This window comes from Marmota monax, unplaced genomic scaffold, assembly GCF_021218885.2.
Source record: "Marmota monax isolate L192 unplaced genomic scaffold, Marmota_monax_Labrador192_F-V1.1 WCK01_AAM20220418_F8-fsc00037, whole genome shotgun sequence".
In the NCBI taxonomy this organism is placed as follows: domain Eukaryota; kingdom Metazoa; phylum Chordata; class Mammalia; order Rodentia; family Sciuridae; genus Marmota; species Marmota monax.
This window is the reverse complement of record NW_026693245.1, coordinates 9,298,678-9,320,229: the sequence shown is the minus strand read 5'-3', so window position 1 is coordinate 9,320,229 and position 21,552 is coordinate 9,298,678. Positions and strand designations below refer to the sequence as shown.

Below are 21,552 nucleotides of genomic sequence, written 5' to 3'. Positions count from 1 at the left end.
CGTCTATTCCTCCCATGCTCCCCCCCCTACCTCACTATGAATCAGCCTTCTTATATCAGAGAAAACATCCGGCATTTGTTTTTTTGGGATTGGCTAACTTCACTTAGCATTATCTTCTCCAATTCCATCCATTTACCTGCAAATGCCATAATTTTATTTTCTTTTATTGCTGAGTAATATTCCATTGTGTATATATGCCACATTTTTCTTATAACCACAGTTTCTTTATCCATTCATCTATTGAAGAGCATCTAGGTTGGTTCCACAATTTAGCTATTGTGAATTGTGCTGCTATAATCATTGATGTGGCTGTGTCCCTGTAGTATGCTGTTTTTTAAGTCCTTTGGGTATAGACCTAGGAGAGGGATAGCTGGGTCAAATGTTGGTTCCATTCCCAGTTTTGCAAGGAATCTCCATACTGCTTTCCATATTGGCTACACCAATTTGCAGTCCCACCAGCAATGTATGAGAGCACCTTTTTCCCCACATCCTCACCAACACTTACTATTGTTTATATTCATAATCACTGCCATTCTGACTGGAGTAAGATGAAATCTTAGAGTAGATTTGATTTGCATTTCTCTAATTCCTATGATGAACATTTTTTCATATATTTGTTAATTGATTATATATCTTCTGAGAAGTGTTTATTTAGGTCTTTGGCCCATTTATTGATAGAGCTATTTGTTTTTTTGGATAAACACTATTTTCTGATGTGGATTGATAATACACTGTATAAAAAGGGAAAACTTCATTCTACATACTAAAAGAATAGATTACTTTGATAATTTGAAGAGATTATTAATAAAAGAAATCTGCATTTAAGATAACTTTTCCTTTTAAATTACAGGGGAAATTATCACTTTTTTTTAAATTATCTTTTTTTTTTTTTTTTTTCAACTTACCTGAGAAGCCATAACCCTTAATGCTTTCCCTTAGGTCTATTGGTGGCATCTTGCTCATTAGGCAGTTCTCAGAATTAGGTAAGATATGAGTTGTCAAACTAAGTAAGATTTAGAAGAATTTGAGGTCAGTGTTTTATAAATCCTGAATGTAAATATAATAACTGTTTTTATTAACAATATAAGTAGTTTTATATACTGTATTGGCAATAAAAGTAATATTGACTTTTTATGAACAGTTTTACCCCCAAGCTTGAGTCCCATAAATAAAAGATAATGCTTACTTAGAAAACTGCCATTTTCAAGGAAAATGCAATGATAATGAAATTATAATGTGAAAATAGATCATAGAATTAATTTGTATTTTTCATTATCAAAAAAATGCTTAATCTGCTATTCTTACTTTAGGGAAACTAATGGAGAGCAAATGTTATTTGATAACTATTACTCCAGTTTATGCCAATGGACCGGGAAGCCCTGAATCTACAAAGGCATACCTTAAACAAGCTCGTAAGTCCACACTCACTTTTGTTGAAGAATGTTGTTTAGTTTTAACAAAGACCTTTTATCATCTTTAAGTAAGGATACTTCTCATGATATTCAAATAATTTTAGTTAGTTTCTAAATTCTGTTGCTTTATAGTTAGTAAATACATTTATTCTGTTACAGCACCTTCCAAAGGACCTACTGTTCGGACAAAAAAAGTGGGGAAGAATGAAGCTGTCTTAGAGTGGGACCAACTTCCTGTTGATGTTCAGAATGGATTTATCAGAAATTACACTATATTTTATAGAACCATTATTGGAAATGAAACTGGTAATAATAAAACTGTATCAGTTACTAAGAATTATATTTTTCTCTTAAGCTATTAAATACTAATTTCTCATCTTGCTGCATTATCCATCTTTTTATTGCATATATTTTATTGTTGTTTGCATATATTATTTTTTGAAGACACTTGAGAATATGTCATGCTTGTTCATGGCTTTATTTAAAAATTATTACATTGTGCTTAAGGAAGAATATTATGTCAGAGTTATAAAGGTTGTTTTCTGAGAAAATGTTTTTATTACTTTTAAATATTTGCACAGTAACAAATATAGGACAAAGCAAAACCATTGAATTATTTTTTAAAAATGTTTATTTTTAAGTTGTAGTTGGACACAACACCTTTATTGTATTTATTTATTTTTTGTAGTGCTGAGGATCAAACCCAGGGCCTCGCACATGCTAGGCAAGCGCTGTACCACTGAGCCACAGCCACAGCCCCCAAAATGTTGAATTATTGAATAAAGCTGTTTTTTATTTCTTCCAGCTGTGAATGTGGATTCTTCCCATACAGAATATACACTGTCCTCCTTGACCAGTGACACATTGTACATGGTACGGATGACAGCATACACAGATGAAGGTGGAAAGGACGGTCCAGAATTCACTTTTACTACACCGAAGTTTGGTAAGAAATGATGAATTGTTTTTTCTTATTTTATCTTGTTTTAAAATTAAACAGACTATAAATGGGCTTACTGTGCTAAAATTTTGTTTAAAAGTACACCTTTAGCTAGGGGCATAGCTCTGTAGTGCACAGTGCCCTGTGTTTGATCCCCAGCACAAAACAAAACAAAATAGTGTACCATTGGATTCATAAAATGAAGTGTTCATAAATTATGATTTTTATATTTATATGGTTTAGTTGTTTCTTTTAACTATAGGGAATGTTATTCCTGACCTTTTTGGTGTTACACTGTTTCTGACTGAATTCACCTATACTCTGAATCCCACAAGAACTTGCATATCCCCCTCAGTGGGTTCATCTTTTTCCACTGGATTAGTTGTTATAGTTTTTCCTCTTCTCTTCTCTTGTTCCTTCCATTTGTAATCAGGTTGCTTGAAAAACTAGTGCACCTTGGAATCTCCACTAGTACCTCCAGCTCAGTCACTAGAAGCAGGCTTCCCACTCCACCACTGTTCTGAAACCTCTCTGGTGTTCTCATCGAAGACCTTAGACATCATATCCAGTGCATACTTTTTAAACTTTACCTTTTTTCCATTTTATTTATTATAGGATCTATTTGGCCTTTCCATTCTTGAAACTCCTTCCTCCCCTGGTTCATCCAATCATACCTTCCTTTGTTTTTCTACTAGCACTCTCCTGAATCTCCCTCCTCTCTGGCACATCCCTCTTGTTCTTTTTCTGTTCAGCCTTTACATCATTTATTCCCCAAAACTCTGTTCTTGGCCAATTTCTTTATCTGTCTATTCATACTCCCTGTCATGACTAAACCATCCTCTTTCCTTCTTGAATACATTTCTCTTTCTTTGTTCCAGGCCACAATCATCTAGCTCTGCCAAAACAGAAATTTAGATGTGATTACAAAAAATTTCTTTTTTCCTTCCTTGACACCAAGTGTCAAGTTCTATCAGTTATACCTAATTATTGCTGGCCCCTGTGCTTTCAGAAGCAGCAGCTTGCTCCAACTGCAATCTCCTCATTATTCTGTCCAACTTTTCACCTTTTCCTGCATTGTCCTAGTGTGGATCCTCCTCTTTTCTTGTTTTTATTGTTCCTGTAGCCTTCCAAAAGAACACTTAAATGCATTCTTTCTTGTTCCAACTATTTGAATTATTATAGAAATTACCTTATTTTCTTGAATTGTATTTGTGGCTCTCACCCCCAAATGCTTCAATAAGGGGAATGATAAATAGCAATCTACGTGTTCCTCATTAGTTCATTGATTGCTGAATGAGAAAATAAATGATGAGTGACTACATAAAATACATAATAAAAGGTCCTGAGCATTTCTATTAGGGCTAATAATGAATATAGTTTTGAGGATAAGGTTTGTCCTGTATTGTGACATGTTAATAGATATATAGTGAATGATACTTGAAATAAGGCATTGAAAAAAATAATAAAACTTGAAAAATATTTTCCCTAATTACAAAAGTAATGTTCATTGTAGGGAATATATACAGTAAAATACAAAGAGGAAGAAAAATTATTCTTAATCCCTCATTTATAAATAATCTAACATATAACTTAGTTGAATAAATATGGCAAAAGTTAAAAAAAATATATACTGAGCTATGTGAGTAGGAGTTTAAAGACAGTAGGGGGATTTTCATCTTTAAAGAAGAGTTCATGGAAAAGGCAATGCTGGAGCCTTAAGTTTAGGATGTGGACAATTGGGAAAAAGAAGATGTTATAGAGTGGCACAAGCAAATGTCCAAGGCATGAAAACATAAAAGCTACTTTTTCTGTGCCAGTCTGCATGCCTCGTGAGCATCTTTCCTAAAATTCTCAACTCTATATCCAGTATATTATCTTTTTGAAAATAACTTACAATTTTTACCTCAATTGTATTTTTTATTAATTTTTTTAGTTGTAGATGGACACAATACCTTTATGTAATTTATTTATATGTGATGCTGAGGATTGAATCCTCATTCAAGCCAGGCAAGCATTTTACCACTGAGCCACACCCCAGCCCTCAATTGTATTTTTATTCCTTATAGAAAAGTTAAATTTGTTGTTCAATTGTTTCATAGCTTCTGCAGTTCTACCCAATGTTCATATACAGATATAATTTTTCCATTTTATGGTGATGAACATTATAATATTAAGCTTTTGCTAAGATTCTGAGTGCAGATCATAATTATAATGAATGGTTAGGTTTGAAAGCTTTAACAGACCAGATATATTGTCTTTTAAGTCATTTTATTCCCCCAACCAACATGTATTTTATGCTTACTACCTGGTCATGGTACTATGTAAGGAGAAATTGTTAGGATATGATTTAACAAGGAGGGAAGGAACACTTTTAAAGTGCAAAAAGACTGAAAAATCAAGAAAGTACTTTATCTATTCAACAGGCATTGGTTGGGAGGTTGTATTATTTCCCTTTTGTGTGTGTGTCAATTATTTCTCATCACAACCTTTCTTTTTTTTTTTTTTAGCTCAAGGAGAAATAGAAGCCATAGTCGTGCCTGTTTGCTTAGCATTCCTGTTGACAACTCTTCTGGGAGTATTGTTCTGCTTTAATAAGAGAGACTTGTAAGTACCTATATTCATATTTTCCCCCAAGCATTATTGATCTATAATTTACATACAATAAAATTCATCCATTTAAAAAAAATTTTTTTTAGTTGTAGATGGACACAACACCTTTATTGTATTTGTTTATTTCTATGTGATGCCGGGGATCAAGCCCAGTGCCTCACTCATGCTAGGCAAGTGCTCTACCACTGAGCCACAGCCCCAGCCCCTAAAATTCATCCATTTTTAGTTTACGGTTTGATGAAAGTTTGCAAAAGTGCACAGATGTATAACATTTCCATCACCCTAAATTTCTTCATTATTTATACTTATCTTCCTCCCTCAACCCTTGACCTCAGGCAATTAGTAATCTGTAACTATAGGTTTGCCTTATCTAGAATTTCATGTACTTGAAATCAAACAGCTTGTAGTCTTTTGTGTATGATGTCTTTCACTTAACATTTTTGAGATTCATGTTGTTGCATTTACTTCTTTTCTCCTTTCTATGGCTGTATAGTATTCTGTAGTATGGATATGTTAAAATTTACCCATTTGTTATGGAAGTTTGGTTGTTTCTAATCTTTGGCCAACATGTATAATAATGCTGTGAACATTCATGTGCAAAACTTTGTATGAGCCTATGTTTAACTTTGTAAGAAATTGCTAGACTTTTTCAAAATGGCTACACCATCTGGCATTCCCACCAGCAGTGTTCCGTACCATCACCAACACTTGATTCTGTCAGTTTTTCATTTTAGTGGTTGTATAGTATTGTCTCATTATGGTTTAATATCCATTTCCTTGCTGATTATTAATGGATCTTCTCATATGTCACATATCTTCTTTTGTGACATCTGTTGGAAGTTTAAAAACTTAAGTTGATTTGTTAATATGGAGCTGCAAGAGTTCATGCTCTCATTACAAAGTTTTTACCAAATGTGTTTTGCAAATTTTTGTCCCAGGCTGTACATTGCCATTTTGTTCGCTTAACTGTGACATTAAAACAGCAGAAGTTTTTAACTGTGAAATCCATTTTGTTTCCTGCATTTTGTGTCATGTTTAAAAAATCTCTGCCTGACCCAGTGTCAAAAATATTCTCTCCTGTGTTTTCTTCTAGAAGTTCAGTAGTTTTCACTACCATCTCTACAATTTATTCCTAGTTAATTTTTGTGCACGGTGTGAGTTCAGGGTCAAGGTATATTTTTATCCCACAGATACCTAATTCTAACACCATTTATTTTTATAAGATTATTGTTTTGCTAGTGAATTGCCTTGGCACCTTTTCTAGAAATTATTAGTCTGGACATAAAGGTTTATATCTATTTCTGGACCCTCAGTTCTGTTCCATTTCACTCTGTGTCTATTCTCATGCCAGTACCACACTGTCTTGTCTTTTTTGTAAAAAAAAAAAAGAGAGAGAAAGAAAATCAATCATATTTTGTATCAGTGAATACTGATAATTGGAAATTATACATTTTTTGCTTTTAATTTTGTTTGGCTAAATTAAATTTTTAAGTGATTTTATTGCAGGATATCAGAGACTTTAAATTGAATACTGATTGAGTTTAGCCTTATTACGTTTTTTCATTGTGAATACATTAAGATCTGTATATATTTTAACAGTATTTATCCATATATATTTTAACAGTATATTTCTATTTGTCACAAAAAAAATAATTTGTTTAGCTTTGGGGTAAAGTGTAGGTATGTTTTGTTCTTTAGTTAATTGATTTGCTTCTTAATAGTTTTAGATGACCAGTTCAGAAAGAAAGAGAATATTAGTTGTTTATTACATGTGGTTCTACATATGCCTTTTTTTCTCTCTCTCTTCAGAATTAAAAAACACATCTGGCCTAATGTTCCAGATCCTTCAAAGAGTCATATTGCCCAGTGGTCACCTCATACCCCTCCAAGGGTAAGATAAAATGCATCTGATTTGTTTATAATGCACAGATATATTAGGATACATTTATAGAGTTTAACCAAAAGATAATCAGGCTGAATCAAAAAAGTAAATGTGTCAGGTGCAGTAGCATGCACCTATAATTAGCTGCTCAGAAGACTGAGGCAGTAGGATCACAAGTTTGAGGCTAACCTTGTCTCAAAATAAAACACAAAAAGGGCTGGTGATGTGATAGAGTGCCCCCTGGATTCAATCCCCAGTATAGGAAAAAAAAAAAAAAAAAGTAAATGAAAATAATATAGTATGTAGATGAATGTTACAGTCAAAATTTTAAATAACTACTTTCTGGGGTTCATTTCATAGCATATTTGATATTCCTAATTCTGTTCATTAAACATTACAAATATTTGATTAAACTTGCAAACTGAAAACTTGAAGTGCTAAAACTGCCAATGTGAGAGAAACTGTTATGTGAGCATTCAGGATTGGATTTGATATTTAAATCTGGTTTACCAATCTACTGTTTTAATACTGATGAAATGATTTCTAGGATTTGAATGAAATGATTTCTACACTAAATTCTTCAAACTAAAAATATGTCCTAGGTGCTGGGACTGTGGCTCAATGGAAGTGCACTTGCCCAGCATATGTGAGGCAGTGGGTTCGATTCTCAGCACCACATAAAAATAAATAAAATAAAGGTCTGTCAATGACTAAAAAAAAAAAAAATTTTTTTTAAAGTCCTAAAGGGCAAGTTGTTTGTATTTATTATCCTCTTTGAGTTTTTATATTAACAAATTAAAGATGTGTTGTATATTTTTTACCTTTTATAAAACCTTACTCATTGAAGTTGTTTTGTTTTCTTGGTACTAGGAATTGAACCCAGGGATGCTTTACCACTGAGACACATTCCGAAGTGCCCCCACACACCTTTTTTTTTAAAGATAGCCTCTCTCTAAATTGCTGAGGCTGGCTTTGAACTTGAGACCCTCTTATCTTAGCCTCCTGGATCACTGGGACTATAGGCATGCACTATCATATCCAGCCTGATTTTTCTTGTTTCCTAGTTTTGTTTTGTTTTTTTAAATCCATTTAATCCTAGGCTGCCTGCTCTAAGCACAAAATACTAAATGTTATTTTTAGACCATTAGCTATCAAAATTTAACACCAACAGTATTGATTTAGAAATACTAAGAAACTTATTCATTAGCTCATTTTACGTAACATTATCTGCAATTTGGATAGTTGACAGTCATTTAGTGACATTAATTCCACATCAGTGAAAGTCATTGAGAAGTTTCAGAGATGTATTAACTGAGTGTTATGGCAAAAGTAATAATCCACTTTTTCTCTTTACTAGCACAATTTTAATTCAAAAGATCAAATGTATTCAGATGGAAATTTCACTGATGTAAGTGTTGTGGAAATAGAAGCAAATGATAAAAAGCCTTTTCCAGAAGATCTGAAATCACTGGACCTGTTCAAGAAGGAAAAAATTAGTACTGAAGGACACAGTAGTGGTATTGGGGGGTCTTCATGCATGTCATCTTCTAGGCCAAGCATTTCTAGCAGTGATGAAAATGAATCTACACAAAACACTTCAAGCACTGTGCAGTATTCTACTGTCGTGCATAGTGGCTACAGACACCAGGTTCCATCTGTCCAGGTCTTTTCAAGATCTGAGTCTACCCAGCCTTTGTTAGAGTCAGAGGAGCGACCAGAAGATCTGCAGTTGGTAGATAATGTAGACAGCGGTGATGGCATTTTGCCCAGGCAACAGTATTTCAAACAAAACTGCAACCAACCTGAAACCAGTCCAGATATTTCACATTTTGAAAGGTCAAAGCAAGTTTCATCAGGCAACGAGGAAGATTTTATGAGACTTAAACAGCAGCAGATTTCTAATCATAATTCACAGTCCTCTGGATCTGGCCAAATGAAAATGTTTCAGGAAGTTTCTGTAGCAGATGCTTTTGGCCCAGGGATTGAGGGACAAGTAGAGAGATTTGAAACAGTTGCGATTGAGGCTGCAATTGATGAAGGGATGCCTAAAAGTTACTTACCACAGACTGTAAGACAAGGTGGCTACATGCCTCAGTGAAAGACTAGTTCCTTCAACTTCAACACCTATGAAATAAAGCTAAAAATATTTTGTCTGTGACTTCAGATAAAAAACAATCTTCACTCCCTGAAGATGATCATTTGCCCTGAAGGACAAAAATCTTACCTGGACTGTTTTCATTCCAGAACAACTGGGATTTTACTTTAAGCACTACAGAAACTGACTTTATCCTCTGAATAGCTGAAGACTTTGTGCTCTTTTACAATGTTTGCACTGAAGAAAAACAGAAAGCTTATCTGAACTTTATGGAATTAAACTTTATGTTTTACTTTACATAGAAAATAGCATTTACATAATGAGCAGCAATCGAATAGTCATACTGATTTTGATGAGAATAATCATCAAAAACAAGTGGCTTAGGGATAGTTAATGTAAAAAAAGAGGAGCAAGATCTAGATCCTTTACTTCATCTGACATCATAATTTAAAAAGAGGTCCATAGGGCATGACTATCTGAGCCCATCTTTTGAGGTCTCACAAAAGAAATGGTGGGGGTAGTTCATTTATAGGACACAGAATATACTTCAGTTCCCTTGTGTAGGTAATGATGCTGCCAAATGTTACTGGAGAAAAGGAACTCCAGAGCTCTAACTTGGCAGATTAAAAATATTTTTAATATTATATAATCGAGATCTTACTAAATTTAAAAAATTACTAACATCCTCTTTTAAGATCCATTTCACAAATTAAGCAGAGGGCCCTTATAAGAGCTAGGAATAAACATCACAAACTATCTCAAGAATCTTAAAAATTGTTTGTCATTTTTAAGACAAATTAACATTTTATATATATATGTGTAAACATCATTGACCCTTGTTAAAACTTCACAGAATTTGGTTAACTCAAAGCACTTTGTACAATGTCTGCAGCTTAAAATGTATTTTTACTGAATATGCCTTGTTTTTAAGTATACCAAGCTTTAAATTTTTCTAATAAGTGTTTGAAGAAAACTAAGAGGGCAGTATTCATCAGAACAAAAATGGAACCCTAAAAACGTACATATTGATTATAGTATGAGAGGTATTTTTTGTTTTGTTTTGCATGGGTAGGGATCAGTTTTTGTTTTCTGTGTTGCCTGGGCTGGCCTCAAACTTCTGAGCTCAAATGATCCTGCCCAGCCACCCCAGTAGCTGGGACACAGGCATGTGCCATGCACCTGCCAAGAATAGTATTTTATTTTAATATCTGCCTGTTCTGAGGTAGAGTGGAACTTAGTTCTACATTGTGATATAGAAATATTTTAAACCTCTCCCAATTCTGTTCTTCAGGGGAGAAGCGAGCCAGGCTTCCAGGGTTTAGCTTAAAGTCACTAATTCATTTGTGCCATCCTCTGATAACCTATGCATGACCTGAAGCAGGGGTTAAAGAATGGGGTTGAGTAAATGAGAAGAAATTGTCATGCTCTATTAGTGGTTAACTACTACCGTCAAGTGAATTCAGAGGAAAAAGGTTTTATTTTTTACTAGTAAGTTTCAGAAAACAGGCAGACTTAAAATAGTTTGTAGATGTTATTAAAGAGTAAAAGGCTAAAACATTGTTATATATTTGAATTCTTTTACTTGGAATATTGTTCTATTAGGCTTCCTGCTATATTTTATCATTTGTGTTCTTGCATTTATATAATGCCTAATACTTTTCTGAGTTCTTTTACATATATGATCTTTGTGAGAGTAGATGCTTTATTCTGATATCTAGTTTCCTACTTTGGCAAAACCAACTTGAGATTAATAAAATGATAGAGTAAGGAGATGAAGAAAATAGGGCCCAGAGAGGTCAAGAAGGGACAGAGAGACCCAGATTCACACTACAAGATAACGGTGTCACCAGCATTCTAGATGGCCATCAAATGCTGGTCCAGGTCAGGACTAGATGTATCTTTTGCTATGTATATTTCTGTCAGGAAATTTGTACCTATTTTATTTTTTATTTCCTCAAATTAAGTAATGATGTTATTGTGATCATGTTTAACTCTACCCTTCCTCATAACAAATAGCAGTGTTGTGAAGAACATTGTAAACTTTGTACATTTGGGGGAGCATTTATAAAATGTGAACTCATGATCCAAGGGCATGAGAATGGAGGGTCATGGAAGAAAGGACTGCACGTAAGTAGATTTGCATGATGAATCCCATATAGAAGATGGTCCAGTGAGTGAATGCCACAGAGCACTTTAGACATGTTACGTGGTTACATTTGTTACTGTGCAAAAATTCATTCAGGAAAAAAATATTGGCACACCAGTAAGTAATGTACACTTTGCCCTGAAAAGAAAAGCAATCATAAAACTTGTTTTAAATACAAAATTACTTTTCTAGAGCATGTTTTAGAATAATCTTTTGATGCATGTACATTGTATTATAGGTAGGCAGAGAAATCTGGTTTATTTATGTAAAAACTAGTCTAATAAAGTTAGTGGATTTATTACTCTTTAAATTGTTAGTGTGGTTTAATGCTAGTTCGCCAGAAGACAGTGTCTTTGTGGACAAAATTAATACACTGCTTCTAATGCAGTTTGCCCCTATTAGGATTAAAAAACAAAAACCAACCTATGTTATATGTGTTGCTATTGTAATTTAACCATCAGTTACTGGTCTTTTGGTATCCTACCCTTAGCTGTCATAAAGGATAATGCTGAATAATTATCAGAAAATTAAAACTTCAGGCTTTTTCTGTTAAAATATAAATTTTTCATCCTTTTTTAAATATGAACACACTCAACATTTGAATAGAACCAGGGAGAAAAACACAAAACCATTTATGTCTTCATGCCTGTTCTCTACCTAGTTCATTTAACTTCAGCCTTATTCCTTGAAAAGTGATTCTACCACCTAAAGTCCACCCAGTGACCCTAGCTCTTATTTTGAAATTAAAGGTTAATGAAGTTTGTATACTTATAAGATACTTATTTATTAAAGCTCATATTTAAGGTAGTTTTAGAAATAGAAATCAAATAATTTTTAAATATGTAATTTTTTGCCCATGTTAACTAGTTAAAACTATAATATATATATATATATAAAAGTATGATGATCAGATAGAATTCCCAGAAATATTTGCCTATTATCATATGTTTAACCAAGGAAATCAAGAAGGAGAAATATTCCTCCATTCACTTATATCCTACATCATTCTCCTTTTTTATTTTACTCAGCTGGTTTTAAGAGCAAATTTCTAAACCACATACTTGTGTTTCAGTAAAATTTTATTATGGTGAAATGAGTAAAATATCAAAACAATAAGCTATGTAAAACTTAATTTTTAAAAAATAATTTAACATTATTTCAAAGAATTGGAATAGCTTTCTATTATAGGCATCACTGTTACATTGCCCAGGTAAGATTACTTTTTTAATTAAAAAAAAAATTGTACTTTATGTACATTTAGAAAACACACAGCCATAATAATGGCCAGCTATTTAGGATTAGTCTAAAACTGGGGATTATCACAGACTGCAAAGAAAAAAGTACATACTAGCAAGCCTACAGCCTAATTCTTTAGACTGGTCCTTGGCAGCAGTTCCTTTTCAGATTGTTAATAAAGTGAATTAAAATATAAGTCAAAAAAATTTTTCTAAAGTCAACAATATCTTTTGGATTAGTTGATTTTTCCCATCATGTATTCTCCAAGTCTGTGCATTAGCATATGTTCTAGTACACACAGCATTAGATAAAAGGTGCAGCTCAGGGTGAGCTCTTCTGTTACTTACTTGTTCCTATATTTTTAAAGGCTTTTTGCTATCAATAACTCCCTCAGACTGGTTAGTTTCATTACCCAGTTGTTGACAGATAATAATGAAAATGCATTCAAGGCCGGTGGTGATAAATATTCCCAGTCTTTATCCCTTGAACACATGCTTTGGTAACTACAGGTTTCAAATGCCGTTACATGAATACCAAAATGATGTGTCAGAAACAATTTAAAGATGGGTATTTGAGAACTGTTTGTAGTCTTTAATGTGCATTATATTAAATGATATACTTTAAATGTGCAATTTGCTAGCACAACACGCAGTGATTAGCATTAGGCGTGTGTCATGTGTACATCCTAGCCGTGCCCTATATCTTGTAAGTACAATCCTTTATGTTCACATGCTGTCTCACCCCACCTCATCTGATTTCATTTGGAAGGCTCTTGTATGTATTTTTAAATTGCAGTGAATTGTGTGTGCTAATTAAAACCACAGCTGTCATTTTTATGTTGACATAACTCTAAATATTATCATAAACATTTTACTATATATCAATTCTAATCATTTAAGTAAATTTAAGAAATAAATTCTCATTAAGTTTTTTCTGTGTGTGGTTACAACCATCTGTCCTGCATAATGCTTGAGGTAATAGCAGTTGTCAGTACTAGCATTGGTTAAATAAGGGCCTTAGTATAAACACAAATGTTTTATGAGTTTCTGTGGTTTTTTAACTGTTCATTTGGCATCATGGCATAGGATTAAGAAGAAAAGCAATACAACATCATAGCCTTAATAATGTAGAATGGAGATGGCAGATTTCATTTACCAGATTTTCTCCATGAGTTCTGGAATCTCTTGCAGGGATGAAAGGGACCTAGCACAGAGGTGCATGCCTTCCTGTGGCCTGTGTATGCCCACACTGTACTGTGTTTCCCTCCTTGTTGGGAGACCTGAAGCAGGTTGACACACAGCATCCCACTGCTTCCTCTTGAGATCACTGAGTAAGAGTTGATGAAAATGATAGAGTCAACAAGCCCACCTGGAAAAAAAAAATTGTTACTAATGGAACTTTATGCCTTCATATTATGATTTCATCTAAAATATGCAGTGAGTAAAAAAAAATCCACAAACCAATGTTTTATCCCTTCAAATCTATTATCAGCATTTATAGAAATATCTTGGCTCTAGGCCATGTGTTCATTTTTTTAAAATCACATGTTTTGCTGTGTCTGTTTTTTGGTTTTGTTTGGCAGTACTGGGGAGCGAATCCAGGGGAGCCCTACCACAGAGCTATATTCCCAACCCTTGTTATTTTTTGAGACAGGTCCTAAGTTGCACAGGCTGGCCTCCAACTGACAATCCTTCTGCCTCAGCCTCCCAACTAGCTGAGGTTACATGCATGGGTCACAGCACCTGTCTCAGCCTGATGTCTTTAATGTTATATGCCTCTTGTCTGATCCTAATTTGTACAATGGATATAGGCCTTCCTGCTTCCACAAAGATTGCCTATTTTGTTTTTCTGGCTTAAAGGCCAAGAAATGATTCAGGATTACTTAACTTTCCATTTAAACTTTGTTCTTTCTAAAGTAATAGCACACATTCTTTTTTAGACTTTCAACACATAAAACATTACCTCAGTATGTATGTTCTTCCATACACAGGTAAGTCCAATGCTTTGGCTAGTTAATGGGATAAACAAGAGGGTGAGAAAAGGAGCATTGAGACAGAAAAGGAGAAAGTTTGGTGAAGCAGCAAGTCTGGAGGTAGTTGGGGCAATTGTATGTTTAGGCTGCCTCTCCACCATCCTAGAGAAACCTTAGCCAGCTTCTTCATTTCTCAACAGCTTAAAATAGTTCTGTCTCTACTGAAGGAGAAAAAACTAACTTTATTCAAAATTCTACACTTTTAAAATGATAGTTATTTTCTCCCAACTGCCAAAGCAGATTTTTGTTTGTTTGTTAACTTGGGCTTTTTTTTCTTTTGTTTTTTTTTTTTTTTTTTTTTTTGGGGGGGGGGGTTGTTGTTGTTTGTTTTTTGTGGTGGTGGTGGTGGTGGTGGTGGTGGTGATGGTTCTTGTTACAGTACTGGGAATCAGACCCAGGGCCTCTTTCATGCTAAGAAAGTTCTCTACCACTGAGCTCCACCTCCAACCCTAACGGTTTTAATCAGTGAGAAGGTATAGCTTAGTTTTAGAAATCTATAGACAGAGCATTCATTAATCTCCAGGATATACAAAGAACTCAAAATAACACCAAGAAAACAAGTAACCCAGTCAATAAATGGGCAAAAACTGAACAAGCACCTCACAGATGAAGAAATACAAATGGTCAACAAATATATGAAAAAGTGTTCAACGTCTCAAGCAATTAGAGAAATGCAAATTAAAACTACACTGAGATTCCATCTCCAGTCAGAATGGCAATTATAAAAAACATACAAGTAACAATAAATGTTAGGTGAGGATGTGGGGGAAAAGGTACTTTCATACATTGCTGGTAGGACTGCAAATTGGTGCAACCACTATGGAAAGCAGTATAGAGATTCCTTAGAAAACTTGGAACCACCATTTGATCCAGTTATCCTACTCCCTAGTATATACCCAAAGGACTTAAAATTGGCATACTACAGTGACACAGCCACATCAGTGTTTATAGCAATTCAATTCACAATAGCCAAGGTATGGAACCAACCTAGGTGTCCTTCAACAGATGGATGAATAAAAAAATGTGGTATATATACACAGTGGACTGTTACTTCGCCATAAAGAAAAGTGAAATTATGGCATTTGCCAGAATATCATGCTAGGTGAAATAAGGCAATCCCAAAAAAACAAAGGCCGAAGGTTCTCTCTAATATGTGGATGCTAACCCACAACAAGGGGCAGGGAGGGGGAATAATAGAAGTCCATTGGATTAGACAAAAGGGAATGAAAGGAAAAGAGGGGGAGGGGAATAGGTAGGACAGTGGAATTAATCAGACATAACTTTTCCATCCTTGTATCTGAATACATGACCTGGGTAACGGCATCATGTACAACCACAAGACTGGGATCCTAATTAGAATAAGTTATACTCCATGTATGTATAATATGCCAAAATACACCCTATTGTCATGTATATCTAAAGAGAACAAATAAATTTTTTTTAAATCTGTTCTTTTACATTTATTCTTTGTGATTCTGGTGATGTCATTTTTACATATCAGGAAAACAACTAGAATCCGCGTGCTTGAACTTTTAGCCAGAACCATTCCCTACTTCAGTGGCATGTTATTTATAAAATTGTGCCTTTCACGAAGTTCTAGCTTACTGGGATAACATAGTGAAACATATAGTGGGACTCTCCACAAACAAAAGTGAAGAAAAGAAATAGATGAAGTGTGTCACAGTTTGCTTCCTCATAACCCTGGCAGAGGAGCCAGAGGAAGCAAACAGCCATAGTGGTTGGAACCCTGAGGGCTGGGTAACACCCACCCAGTGACTAGAAGTGGCATGCCTCACACCAGGCCCACTTTGTCAAACACTCTCATCTAGGTTACTGGTCCAGGAAACAACTATTACATACATAACAGGTCCCATAATGACGGGAAATTGTTTTCCTTCCAATTTTGGCCATGACCAGAATAATGCTATTGACTAATAATAGCTTTTAAATGGGCTAACAAAAATGCCATTGATTTTTTTGATTCTATCAACTTCTATGAGGGGAAAAAATCACTTTTAAATGAAAGGCCTGATAAGGAATAGCTTAACAAAAGGGTGCTCAAAGCCACTAAGGTTCCGACAACAGAAAACTTTTCTGCACAGGCATCCAAAAGTAAAAGTTGGTATGGTTTTGGCAACTATTCAGTCTAGACTTATACCAGGACTCCGGGGCCAGCATCAAAGTATAGGAAAAGACCTCTGAGGAAATCGAAGTTTAAAGTCAGAGGCTGATTATGTGGCTGGGATAAGAGGTTATTCGCTGCATGCCGAAGGCTGTTCCCCTTCAAGGCAAACCCTCAGACTTTTTTTTTTTTAATTTATTTTTTAGTTGTAGTTGGACACAATACCTTTATTTGTTTTTATGTGGTGCTGAGGATCGAGCCCAGGACCTCACGCTTACTAGGCGAGCATGCTACCACTGAGCCAGAATGCCAGCCCCTCAGACATTTTTGATCAGCTGACAGGGGCCACATGCTGACACAGGTGTCCAAGGGTGAGCAAATACTACCATCTATGGAGTGTGTGCTTTGAGTCATTAAATCCTTGGAAATATTTATGGGGCAAATGCCAGCACCATTTATAGACTTGGGCTCTGAGAGGTTGCATAATTTGCCCAGGGTCATGGTCAACAAATAGCAGAATGCAATTCTGACTCAAAACCGACTTTCCAAGCCCACATCCTTCAGTGTGTGGCCAACAGTACCAAATGGCTTTCAGCATGCCCAGGCCTCCTGGCAATACTTGTGGAGAACATTTGTTTTCCCAGCGCTTTCTGACCTGGAGTGTTTCTCCCCTCTTGTTGCTGCCTTCCCACCCATGAACACTGTGATCAGGTGCCCTCACACTGTGACCCCTCCCTCCTTTTTGAGGCACCCTAATCAGCCTTGAGCCCAGAGCAGTGTTTTGATCAGGTTCTTCCCCCTTTGGCCCTCATCAGAGTTCGCCCTGAGGCCTGAACTTCCCCTCTAGCACCTGTGAGTTTGCTCTAACCCATGTGGCAACACCTAAAAGAGAGGTGGACATTTTCACATAAACACACTTTCACTTGACACCCACAGTCTCATCATCTTGGCCAAAGAATCTTCTATTGCTGTAATCTGGCTTCAGCTGGTGACAGAAGGATCTGAGGACAGAGGACTGTTCCTGAGTACCCAGACAACATCCTTGCCCTCACTGGTTCTGTCCAGACTTCCCCAGCCTGTCCCACCTCAGGAGCCTCTGATTTCTGGTGGCGGCTACAGCTCCTGGTCTTCCCCTGCAGCTCCACTGGAGGGCAGCACAGGCAGCCCGCTGGTCCAAAAGCACTCTCTCCTTTTGCTTTCTGCCTGGCACCTCTTTCCAGCCTGACATAGCCTCTTCTCCAGCTACACACTCTGCACGTTTGCAGACCATACTGAGTTTCTTTGACCTTCCTAGCCTATGCACATGACTTCCTCTTATAAAATGGTCTTCAGGTCTCAATCTCCGTTTAGCTGAAAAATTCTTATTGTCCACCAAGAATCCACTCAGACAGATTCTTCTTAGTGAAATCTTCCAGCTTTCTCCTCTGTCCTTCCCCCAGAGTGAAGGGCCTCTTCTCTCCTGAGGCCATGCAGACGGCTTGATCCCCTTGGAGAGAGGGGCCCAGCTTAGTCACCTCCAGTACCCTAACACTTAGCATAGTTCTTGGTATATAGCATGCGTCTGTTAAAGCGCGCTATGTGAAGACATGAACAGACAGGACAGGATGGAGAAGGTGTTTGTTTGTTTGTTTGTTTGTTTTTAAAGGTGCTTTCATCTAACCAAGTGTCACATGGTACATGGACAATGAGGGATTTGCCTCCTCCCATCTCCAACATAAAGTTATCTCCTGATTCCTCCCCACCCACTCCCACCCCCTCCAAGTGCAAAGCCTTTCTTGAAAAGCAAAATGTACACTGAGTCCAAAAGCAAATTTTTAAAGAAAAGAAAAGTCAGATGGATCCTTACAAATCATCCTTACAAACTCCTCATCCCAGTGATAAGGAAAACAGGCTCCTGAGAAGTTAAATTTGTGTACTTGCCAACACCACAGGCGAAAACACACACTTTAGGCACAAGAGAAAAAAGAAAGCAGCCCTGCTCTGTGGAGAGTTACTTTTCAGAGAGGAAGACAAAATAAACGTCAGGATCAGGCTTAGCTTTAAGAAAGAAGATCTGGGCTCAGCTGTGGTTGTGGCTCAGCGGTAGAGCACTCACCTAACATGTGTGAGGCACTGGGTTCAATCCTCAGCACCACATTAAAAAATACATAAATAAAAGTAAAAGGTATTGTGTTCATCTACAACTAAAACAAAAAATTAAAAAAAAAAAAAAAGACAATCTACTCAGGAGGCTGCAGGAGGAGGATCGCAAGTTTACAGACCAGCCTGGGCAATTTAGTGAGACCCTGTCTCAAAATAAAAACTAAAGGGGCTGGGATGAGCTAATTGGCAGAAAGCTCCCCTGAGTCCAATCCCTGGTATCAAAGGGAAAAAGAAAAAAGAAAGAACACATACAAAAAGACTGGTAGTCAGGCCACACAAAAGGCTACAACTTATCTCCTGAATCAAATAGGAGGCAGTGCCAATCCCTCCATAATATCCTAAAGAATGGTTTGGGGAGCACTTAGATCATAAGCATCAGAGATGTTGATTAATAATAGTCAGACGTTCCCTAGGTTGTACAGGATAATCCAGGAATGTAGAAGTTTGGATTTTTTCACTCGTATCTTATGAAACAATTCCATTCAACTCCTCACCTGCACTTGGGCATCAAAGTCTCTACTTGGCATCACCAGATCCCCTTCGTGAATCATCAGCACACCTTTTTCTTTGATTTGGATGAAGCAGGAAAGGGGACTGAGACCGGGGAAAAACAGGATGGCAAAGACCTTCAGAAGCAGCCTGATGACCACCAGACCCAGGCTCCAGGAAAAGAGGGACAGGAAGGATACAGGTGGGTAAGAAACTGTTACCCTGCTTCTGAGTTTGTAGAGGAGTCCAAAGAAAGACATCCTGAGACAAGGAGGGACACCCCAGGCTCTGGGCCCCATGAAGCCAGGCCCTCTTCCCATGCCTGTAACAGGGATCCATCTTATGCTTTGAACATAACCCTGGCAGCTCTGCCGTTGCAGCTTATTTTTAAACTGACATGGTTTTTCTCCTTTCTCTTCTCCCTCTCTAACCGTGGGTGAAACATGAATGCCCTTCTTCCCATCCTAGGCCGAGTTACCTGCCCTTGAGCTCACACACCACAGGAATGAAGTCATTCAGGCTTTGGGACTGGCACCCCAGAGACCTAAGAAACAGCTCTTCAAGGTTACAAGTCAATTATGACCCCTGACAGGGCACAGCCGGAATTAGGCTTTGAATCACCTCCTCAAAAGCCCTTTGGTTCCCCTGACATGATCATGGCCTCTGGGACAGGAGTACCCTGTGTTTCTTCTCTGCTAGCAAAGCAATGAAACTTCTTTTTCCTCTTTCTTAAAACTTGTCCTCATTACTGGATTGACACTGGAATGAGGACTGAGCTTTAAGCAACACCCTGAGACTGGCAGGGCTTACTTCAGGGACCTATGCCATGCCCTTGCTGTGACTCTACCTACATCGAGGAGGGCTAGACAGTGTTTCCTGCCTGTGACTGCCCTGGCGCTCTAACAAGGGCATCTCCTACAAGCAAGGCACCGAGCTGAGCTGAGAAAGAGCTCACTTCCTCTTTCAGATTCACCCTGTCCATTGTCTCCATCTCTCCTTCCTTGATCCGAGTACCATCTCACCCCAGGACACTGCTCTAGGACTGCAGGCCTCCTATGAAATTCTGCAGTCCCTCCAGCCTGAACCCTTCCCTCCCCATTTTGGACTGCATCAGGGAAGGTGAGGGGCAGGAAAATGGGAAGGGGTCTTTCCCCAGGCTCTGCCCACCTTTTCATTAACAGCCTGTTTACACGCTCCAGTGTTCAGCCTTCCTGATTACAGAGTCCCACCCAGAAACTATATATGATGCAAAATTACCATTAGAAAAAGTGGGAGCTAGGGAGGCCAACAGACTGGTACAACTCCCGAGGCTCAGTGAGTTCATCTGTGAGAACCACAAAAACACAGCTGTTGCTGGGTACAGTGGCGCACACCTGTCATCCCAGGGGCTTGGAAGGCTGAGGCAGGAGGATTGCAAGTTCAAAACCAGCCTCAACAACAGTGAGATGCTAAGCAATGCAGTGAGACCCTGTCTCTTAATAAAATACAAAATAGGGCTGGGGATATAGCTGAGTGATTGAGTGTCCCACCCAAAAAAGCCCAGCTGGTTATTCACTGAGCACCTTCTGTATGCTGAGCAGTATGTTCAGCACAATATAATCCTTTCTTCTTTTAATCTCTCCTCCATCTGCAGTGATACCATTATCCCTCCCCCCCAATTTTATAGATAAACTGAGGTGGAGGGACTCTTAGAGGCCTCAGATGAGTAGGTAGCAAAGCTGGAGCTCATAAGCAAGTGCAACCCCAATCTCTTGCTCCAGATGTTTGACTGTGCCCCACCTTAAAAACAGAAGCACCCATGAAAATGCCTGCTGGGTGAGGATTGGGGGGTCTGGCCAGTACCCGGGTGTGTGAACTAATTACAAACTCCGCATCTTTTGTTGCCGAGTTTGTTGGCCCTGCAGACGGTGGCCCCATCTCTGCCAGCTGCCATGAGATTTGCTCCCCACTTTCTGCTCCAGTGGCTCCTCTTCATGGCTCCCCTGTGGCTGCTGGAGCTCTAGAGTCTCAGCCAAGAGTCTCAAGTGCCTGGAGGTTACATACCTCATGGGGCAGCCCCTGGCAACGGCCCCCTTTAGGAGGAGCATGATTGCGCATCCCCTTGCCCAGGTGGGACAGACTCTGAGCAGTCACTTACCTCCAGAGTCCTCCACAGGATCAAGCAGGAGCTGCCCTGCAGGTCTGGGTCTGAAACCATGCTCTTCCCTCCCGGAATCTTCCTTTCTCACCAATCATCTCTTGCTCCCCTATTCGTTTCACCTGGGATAATATTAGTTACACTTGGATTTTTCTCAGGCTTTGCTTATGTGGAACTTTACCTAAGATATCATCCCTAACCTCACTTCTGCACAAATGCAGCCTTCAATTGTGACCATAGGACCATAACCCTCTATCTGGGCTAATACTGGGAAGGTGCACACAGAAGGAACTAGGTGATGGTTAGAAG

The 21,552-nt window shown here is 37.6% G+C and overlaps 1 protein-coding gene across 2 annotated transcripts in view; it reads left to right on the top strand.

Moving 5' to 3' along the window:
* Positions 1 to 13,252, top strand: part of Il6st (interleukin 6 cytokine family signal transducer) — a 106,005-nt gene extending 92,753 nt beyond the window's left edge. For both annotated transcript variants that reach the window (XM_058583127.1, XM_046456260.2), the window contains 6 exons: positions 1,311 to 1,412; positions 1,572 to 1,718; positions 2,218 to 2,358; positions 4,860 to 4,956; positions 6,772 to 6,853; positions 8,202 to 13,252. In XM_058583127.1, the coding sequence (XP_058439110.1) occupies positions 1,311 to 1,412; positions 1,572 to 1,718; positions 2,218 to 2,358; positions 4,860 to 4,956; positions 6,772 to 6,853; positions 8,202 to 8,942 (1,310 nt within the window). In that variant the 3' untranslated portion in view covers positions 8,943 to 13,252. The remainder of the gene's footprint in view (positions 1 to 1,310; positions 1,413 to 1,571; positions 1,719 to 2,217; positions 2,359 to 4,859; positions 4,957 to 6,771; positions 6,854 to 8,201) is intronic.
* The last annotated feature ends 8,300 nt before the right edge of the window (positions 13,253 to 21,552 follow it).